This window comes from Stylophora pistillata, chromosome 2, assembly GCF_964205215.1.
Source record: "Stylophora pistillata chromosome 2, jaStyPist1.2, whole genome shotgun sequence".
Classification (NCBI taxonomy): domain Eukaryota; kingdom Metazoa; phylum Cnidaria; class Anthozoa; order Scleractinia; family Pocilloporidae; genus Stylophora; species Stylophora pistillata.
In genome coordinates this window covers 31,318,148-31,326,849 of record NC_142520.1, presented here as the reverse complement: position 1 = coordinate 31,326,849, position 8,702 = coordinate 31,318,148, and the positions used below count along the sequence as shown (strand labels likewise).

General features: G+C 38.7%; 1 protein-coding gene and 1 long non-coding RNA gene across 3 annotated transcripts in view; one reads left to right on the top strand and one right to left on the bottom strand.

Moving 5' to 3' along the window:
- LOC148738317 (uncharacterized) overlaps positions 1 to 8,702 on the top strand; it is a 38,991-nt gene that overhangs the window by 26,103 nt on the left and 4,186 nt on the right. The window lies entirely within an intron of this gene.
- On the bottom strand, positions 1,805 to 8,506 carry LOC148738318 (disintegrin and metalloproteinase domain-containing protein 17-like). Its single transcript, XM_088747221.1, has 9 exons — positions 8,476 to 8,506; positions 7,759 to 7,877; positions 7,372 to 7,438; positions 6,313 to 6,442; positions 5,464 to 5,634; positions 4,632 to 4,845; positions 4,129 to 4,296; positions 3,334 to 3,387; positions 1,805 to 2,571 (listed from the first exon to the last, which is right to left on the bottom strand). Exons 1-9 carry the CDS (start codon positions 8,489 to 8,491, stop codon positions 2,395 to 2,397), a joined length of 1,116 nt encoding a protein of 371 aa, XP_088603347.1. The 5' UTR covers positions 8,492 to 8,506; the 3' UTR covers positions 1,805 to 2,394.

The window sequence follows — 8,702 nt, the reverse complement described above, 5'->3', positions numbered from 1 at the left end:
CGTGCGGTCTGATATCCAGCTTCATCGGTGTTGTCATATTAGAAAATGGGGCTCTATCAGGCTCATAGACGTGCCCCACTTTCCGCTTGACTGACAAAGCAAAATGTGGATTTTAGATAAAAAGCTGACTTTGTCCCGCAGATATTGCAAAGGAACATCAGCTGTTTGTTTCACCAAATTTCTTTTCTCCCGTTTTTTAATTTCTTCTTTCACAAAAAAAGAAAAATGGGGGATCTCAGAGCAAAAGAAGCAAAAGTTCTTTAATAATCCGAGCTCTGTTAACAAATGTTTTGCCTTGAGAAAAAAAAAATTACCACTCGTAATTTCTTGGAGAACCCTAATTTACCGAGTCAATCGAAAATGTCACGTGATCTATAAATCCAGCTAGTGGAGGCTACGTGATCGTAACTGTGATAAGAGTCGAATAAGCATGCATCGGAGTCGCAAAATCGAATTTTAGGTGTTACGCAGGCCGTCGACACATGCTCTGTCCAGGCTAACTTATAAAACTTTAACTATTGCCTTTTATTCACCTTTTCTCAACTGATAGAAGTTCATTCACAAAAGAAGCCATGATACCTTTCTCTTCCGTGTTGTCTAGGTACCGTTAAATTGAAAATATGATCACTTTGGTAGTCATGGATAAATAGTGCTAGTAAACAAACAAAAACTAATATAGGAGGCAAACCATAGTAACGGGATTCCTCAGAGTTAAGACTGGCTGTCAGTGAAGCTAAGCGAGGGAGGGGCTCAGAACTTACTACATTCTACATTATTCTATGAGCAATATTCTCTCCGGAAATGATACTCGCCTGATGCCGAACTTTTAGTAAGGACCACGTACGCTTTATTTTAAATTAACTAGAAGACTGAAAAGACGACAATCAATCTGTCAACAGAATTTCTAACCAAATTCAATTAGAGTCGCGGAGAGCTGAAATAAGCATCGATCTCTTTTTCACTGAGCTGACCAGCTGTCTATCAATCACAACTAACGCTGCCGTCTTTCCTTTTCTCAAACATATGCATCGCTCCTCTCGAAACTAGTAGCCCCCTTTGCTATTTATGTCCATTAATTCATTTATCTATTTGTTTTAATTTACTCATAGAAACTTAATGAGTTGTTTGGTTTAAGTGTTCCTTATAATTTAAATTCTCTTTCCCAAATCGAGATGGAGTTATTAACTAACAAAACGATATTGCAAGGCATTCTAGTCCACAGTGACAGCCAGTGAAAGTAAGTGTTGTTCACCGTTTAGATGATTGTTTTTCAATTTGGGTGCAATTCATCAGAAGTTTCTGGAAGGCTTAATAGAATGGAGCGATGAGAGAGAACAAAAAAACTAATTCTTCACTGAAGTATAACATGTTCGAATATATTTGCTCTGAGGATGTTACTTTAATATTCGACTGTCGTTCGTATTTTGGGAATAGAAGGGAGAATCTCTCGTCAGGAATTTGCGGTGTTAAATGCAAACGGGTAACAAAAAAATCGTCCCTTGACAAAGATTTTCAAATACAGATTGAATGGTGAAAATCGAGTACACTTGTACAACCAAGTCATGCAAAAACACCCAGGGTGAGACAAGCTAACTCTACATTGTAATTTGGATATATCAACAAAGTTGAAATGGTAAATTGGCCACCGTGGCCAATTTACCATTTCAACTTTGTTGATATATCCAAATTATTTCGTTACTCCCACCGACGCAGCCCCAAACAGTTTCTTTCGAAACTATCAGCCTTAACTCTACATTGGAAAGTAGATTGATAACATGTACAGAAAACAAACTCCAGTACAACCTCGAAAAAATTCCTGTCTGAATTTTATTACAAAGCAAAGTGTTAAATAGCGTTTTTACAACACCGTTTAATTGTTCATCTCTCGCTGAACAGAAATAGCCAACGACACGGCGTCGACTGATGAAACAGTCACGTGACAGAATGTAAACATGTGTATCGGCTCTTAAATCGATAACTTTGCACTTTCAAGAAAGACTTATGTAGCATTTTCAATTAAAGTGCTGTAGTTCTAGCAAATTAACTTATATCTTACAAAGTTAATAAAATAGGCTGTGGCCCACATCACACTACAAACACGTTTATGATGTGCAAAAACGTCACAAGCATAAAAACATAAATCTTGGGAACCCTTATAGTTTTGCTACAGATTTTTACCCCAGCATTGAGCTTGACTACGTCTTCCTGAAAAATGGGCTTCTCGGTGTTAGCACCAGTACGAATGCACTTCATTGGTTTTACAACGCAAAAGTGACCCCTGACACTAAGCTTTACTCTGGCTGGGAATTGACTTCCAAATGAGCGCGCACCAGTTATTAAGTTGAACTAATTTCGATTCTTGATTGACGAGCTAGCATTCACTCTGAAAACCCCCTACATGTAAGTCTCTCGTTGTGCGGTGTACTCAAGCTCAGGAGTTCTGTGCGTCTTGATGTTCTTCGGCTTAATTTTGAAAGGCTTGTCAGCTTTTGAAGACCGGGTTATTGAGTCTTGTCTGTAGACAAAGTTTCCTTTACTTGTTGGCAACGGTTGACGAAGAAGTTTAGTGTTCTGTGGAAGAAGCGGAAACTCGTTAACTTATGTTTGTTAAGCGCACTACAACTGATCAAACTGAAGTCAACCAGCAGGCGGAAGGACAAAAATGCTTAGCATGAGGTGCGCGGTAAAATATGAAGAGTGTTTTTTTTATTGGTTACCGGCGGGGGTAATAACCCACGCAGGATGTTAGGATACCACGAGAAAAGTTTGTAAATCACGAGCCGGAAACCGAGAGAAGCACGATCTATTGCCTTCATAACATAACTACGGGTTTGTTATATAGATGGGCTTTGACCAATCAGGGCAATTGTGTTATCTCAGTTATTTTATAGTATGTGATGAAGGCAACCCCATACCCAAAGATTCTATTTTCGCGAAAAGGTATTGCGGTTTCAGTTGGCCAAGCACTCGGTGTACCCGACACACGTGTTTCATTTGCATGTATAAAAGGTAGCAGTTTACCCCCGGTGTACTTTACAAAAGCTTTAACACTGTTCGCCAAAATGACATGATAAAGTTTCCATCAAACTGACAGACAAACTTTGGTATATAGCACCACATGCTCCACTGCTGTTAACCTCTCGACAACCTTTCCTTGACAGCAGAAATCTCACCGAGTGTTAAAAATTCGTTATAGGTCGAAAACAATTTTTTTAGTCACGCGCATCTCGTTTCCATTGCTTGAGAAAATTTACTGGTTTCTTTGGCGTTACCGTCAGACTGAACAAACCACATAGCGTCTGATTAAGGATGAGGTGACGTGTATTATTATACCTTAGAATCCCTCCATTCTGCTTCTAGTGATTCCCTCTTGTCATTCTTCCTGTCCTACAATACGAGTTTGGAAATAAAATAGGACAAGTGAAAAAAAAGACATAAAGCTAAAAACAGGATGTTCAACAACATGAGTATCACCTAAGTCAGAAAAAAAAAAAAGGAAAAACAACCACTTTAGTGAACTTGAATCAGTCCTTTGCCTTTACGTATCCCTACAGAGCACGCTGAGCAGAAAGTAATTGCTAGGCGAGGATCAGTACACTCGACGAGTCTTACACAAATTAGAAAGAAATGTCAATTAGTATACTGAGACAGTAGATAGCGTTGAAGGCATGCTCTGATTGGTTACTCAAACTCCAAATATCCCCTACTATTCACCTCCGAGCAACTTGTGAAGGACTAGCGTCCGAAATATTGTAATCTTTTTATGCTATATTACCTCACTCTATTAGTATATACTAAAATAACTATTCACCACCAGCCACCTCCATTTCGGTGAAGAGCTGTTAATTAATCACTGCTCAGAAGCCAGCTTTTGCTGTTATTATTAAATGATTTCAAACTCTGATATTATGATCCTCTTACATGTAGCAGATTACAGTCTGATTTTCCCACTCCTTACAAAAGCGTTTGTAAATTCAAATATAGTTAATGGCATTTCTCCTAACAAGTTAAGCAAACGGGCGGTTTAACTAGCATTTCTCTCTTTCGATGGGTGAGAAAATAAAGCAAACCCGAGTAATAAAAGACCGACACATTTGGCTGTCTAGAGAGAGGAACTAATTTACTTACAATCCGATTCACATAACAACTGGCAGGAACCCAAATCAGCAATGACAACACCACAACTGTCCCAGCCAGATTGTCTTTCATGAACTGAGCGACTGTATTGCTGTCCAGGGTGGTTATAAATGTCCAAAATCTCTCTACAAAATCTTGGATTTTTTTCTCACAGTTACCCTGATGAAAAACAAACAAACAGAATTGAGCGAATGTCACAGCTCAGTATCACGCGAAGAGCAGATACCTTTTAGGAAAGGGGTACCCAACTGTGCTTTAAGACTAATATTTCTCAACAATTTCTCAACATTATCTGAATCACAATCGAGTGTCAAAGAGAAATATCATTAAACAAAAACTCTCTAAAAAGACCGTTCGCCAAAGCAGGCGAGAACCACAAACAAAACTGAGAACTGAATGTAAAGTTTTCAAGATGGAGAAATCGTGAAGCACATTCGCAATATTATTTTCTTCAAAAACAGGCATTGAAATTATTTACAAAGATGCTTCCGTACATTGACACATATGCCCTGCACACCCTCCTTCTGACATGATCTCCCATTCTGGATCTCCGTCGTTTCACCAGTAACGTTGTTTTTGTAAGGTACACAAATTCCATTGCTTCCCTGACAGCAAACTTTACAGGAATCATCCACACCGGAGCATTTACATGGCTTCAGATCTCGGGCTTCACAGAAAGGTCTACACACTCCATTTCGGCATGTTCCTCTGAAAATATTAAACGGTCCACGGTTTTACGTAATCAGTGGGCCTCACGCTTTCTCAATAAGTGTTGATTTCATAAAATGAATGATCTTCCACTGTTCGCTTTCGACCCCCTTGACGCTGTTCTCTTAAATAAATGTTCAGATAGAAAGGTTCAGCTAAATTGGGGATTGTTTAGGACGCGGTTTTGGTAAGCAACGACTAACTTTGTTTACGCAACCAGTCCATTGTGTTCGACTTACATAAACTGATCCCTTTTTCAGTACTACATCGGCCTACATACACGTTGCAGATATCTCACTCTGGAGATGGTGAGTGCTTAAGTTTGGAAAATAAATATCTTGATGTATTTCTTTTTTCAATGATATCTGCAAAAATTATGGATCACTGATAATGACATTGATCCAAAATTATGTACAGAAATGCAAGAGGATATTTGGCTGAAAGAGTTGTCTTCGACTTTCCAAAGTTGCTAAAATTATGAACAGGTTGATAAAATTATTTTGGCTGCCACGAGTTATCAGTGGATCAGCACTCTGTAAAATTTTGAAACCGTCAAACAGAAATGTAATCAGCATCTGTGGTTCAGTAACATCCCAGCGGTAAAGACAACAAACTAACCCGTCGATGCAGTCAGACTCATCTGGCATGTTGGGTGACGCAGGGCACTGGGCACTCTTTCCGTCACAGTAAGCGTTGCTTTTACAGTTGGTTGGATCAGCTTCACGACACACAATTTCAGTGGAATTGCTGTACACACAGTCCTTGCAGCATGGTGAGTCATAGCCGTCACTGTTTCAAAAAACATGCACCTTTACTTACAACACCAGCCTTAAAACTCTCCATTCTCGTTTACATCATCACTGCGCATAAGCAGCACATATCGACAGTGCTATCCTTGCAGTGCGCAGGAAGTTTGTCATTATGCACTCAGTTAAATGGCCTAGCCTACCACACATCTCCTACAACTCAGTGGTAGAGCTTCAGAAGTTCGACTCCTTTTGGAAGCACTTGGAGTTCTTTTTCTCAAAGTATGCCTGTATCACTCACTGAACAACACCTTTAATAAATTAATTATGGATATTCCGGTTAAGAGTTATCTGGTTACAAATTTTATCATATAACCTTACTTAGTTTTTTGTTCCTTCATAATTTTAAGAATATTCCTCACTTCCCTTTGCATTATTTTTTCCATCAGGTTTTAAACAACTTTTCCCACTTTCGTTTGGCATATGTTTCTAGCCTCGCGTTTGTACGTTTTATTTTGTTAAGACTGCAGAATGGAAGCCGAAAGCTCAAGTTTACCAGAGAACACTTTGTGCGAAAAAAAATCCCATTCCTGGTTACTCCTCCATTTTTTAAATTAATTGTGTCAATGAACCACTAATAATTGCTCCAAACCGAGCCCTAAAGTAACACTATCGAAGTGAAAAGTATGAATAACAAGGTTTAGGAACTCGGAACACAAACCTGCACAGAGCTGTGGACTTAAGCTTGCAGCCTTTGGTACAACACTGGCTTTCCTGAGGGACTATACCACCCGGATCGCATTCTTCGTCTTTTTCTTTCTTGTAATTACCGCAGATTTCGGTCCTTGGTTCTGTGATCAAACAGACCATAAAGTTAGATGGTAAGCATGTACTATCATTACATGCATTGGTATTCTCAAATAAGCTGGTAAAATTGACAGCACGCTTTGGGAGTCACACATTTTAGACTGTGGTAACAATTCTCTTAGATGCTGAAACTATCATCACTATGTCAGTTGAATTTTAGGCTGATTGCGAGTGAATTCAGATCAGCAAGCCTCATTCTGCTGCAATTATTTAACTAGGTAAACAAAGGGTTCGTACCCTTTTTCAGAAACATTGAAATTTGAAGGATTTTGAAGGACTTGGATTGATTTTTGCAGGACTCCAAATTTCATCTTAAACCCTTTCATTCCTAAGATTTCAAAGTCAATCCTCCAAACGTTCTTAATACATTTCTGACAACGTTAATTTTGAAAACTTTATTGCTTGGTTAAGCAGATTTCCACGACTTTCCAGGACCTGTAGTCTTTTTCCAGGACTTTCCAGGACCCATGCGAACCCTGTTAACAGATCCTAATGCATGGCCATGGTGTGCTCTGGGTAACGGTTTTAGAACTGACGCATACATCACTCTCGTGTAAATGAAATAAATATTCTTTTGACTAGTAGATGAAGGCAAATAACGTAAAATCCACACATGCGAACTACATCTGAAGAAATTGCAAAGGAAAAAGTCAAAGAAATTCAGACTTCGACGTGATTCAAACTGGCCCCGTGCTTTCGAAATACTAGTCGGGCGCCACAACCAACTGAGCTACGAGCTCACTTATTGCGAGTGGGGAAATTTCTTCTTTGTTCCCTGACGAGGTGTAAAAAACCATGTAAAAACATGAATTTTTACCAGCGTCTTTTTCTGAAATTTCTTCGACTGTTGTTCACTGGTGAGGATCGTTTTGTCATTTCCTATAAATCACTTGAACTGATAAATGTTAAATACCATGGAAACAGAAGGACTTGGATTGTAAAACATTTAAAATCCTCCGCTTACTGCAAGGAGAGAACAGCTGTGTAGTAAATCAAAGAATGTAAAATTAGAAAGCGCCCCGGCACTTTGCACAAATTCCGGCTAAAAAAGGATACGGCACCTATTGGAGGGAGGGTACCTAATCGAAGGCCGGGCACTTAAAACCAATCCATTCCACAAACTGTAACTTTATTTGGAGAAACCATTCATAGAAAAACGAAAAAGTACAGCATTATCCACGTAGATCCACTAGTATGGGCCAACTGTTGCGCTGAGAAGTAACAGCACTCAGGGCTGTCAGAAGCTATGTCAGTTTGGCAGTCAAAAAAGCTCCTATATTAAAGAGGAGTGCCTGTGTACCTTGTTGTTTTTCCACTGACCACTGACAGAAGCAGGATACATGATAAATTTGCCTCCATCGGCTTCTGATGGAGCACATTCTGTTGTCTCGGGGTCATGTTCACTTCCAAAATTGTGACCTGAAGAATGAAATAAGAAGAATTTGTATCAAATAAAATGTTAATAAAAATAATAATAAAATGTAAATGATTTACGGTTTGATCAGCTACACATTCAGTCCATGATCATGTGGCATCATCTTCAAACACTGGTTGGTGTGACAAGATTGAAATGCCATAATTTGTGGACTTTTGGGTCAGAATTTGTAAGAACTCAGTGGTATTCAACAATGAAATGAAGAAAAAGCTGACAAATAATGTGTGAGCCATTTGTCAGTGGAAATACTGACTCATGGCGGTCCTGGGGTAGGCCTTTTTGTCAGAACAAAGTGCAAACCATAACTCAAGGGGATCTAATAACCTTTATTGACTTCTGGTTGATTAATAAAAAATGTATTTACTTATACACTGATGCAGCAGAGGAGTTTCTTAAAAATCTAGAACAGTTTGTTAGTAGTCTACACTCAACTTAAAACCAAGTAATGAAAAATTGTCACGGAACAGACAGGTGCAACATGGTGCAAAGCTATATACTGTGAAACGCTGTCAATAAAAAGTGCTTGCCTTACAGAACAAAAAAAAAAAACAGCATTAAGGCCTCATTGTAAACTACACTCACCAATTTCTTTAATCATTGAAAGTAATCCAGGAAACATAAACCAGAAAAGACAAAAAAAATTGAATTAACATGATAGAAGATGGTAGTAAACATTTTGTCACTTATTACTGTTCAGAGCATCTTTCTAAAAACCTAGTAAACCAACCAAGTGCAACATAAACTAAAAAAGTCAGGCAATGTAATATAAATACACTACATAGACAGTAACAATGTTAATCTTTGCACAC

Coding starts and splice junctions, on each gene's coding strand:
- LOC148738318 (XM_088747221.1), bottom strand. Junction 7,439..7,758: donor GTCAGTGGAAAAACAACAAG/GTACACAGGCAC, acceptor TTTACTACACAG/CTGTTCTCTCCTTGCAGTAA. Junction 4,846..5,463: donor GAGTCTGACTGCATCGACGG/GTTAGTTTGTTG, acceptor TAATATTTTCAG/AGGAACATGCCGAAATGGAG.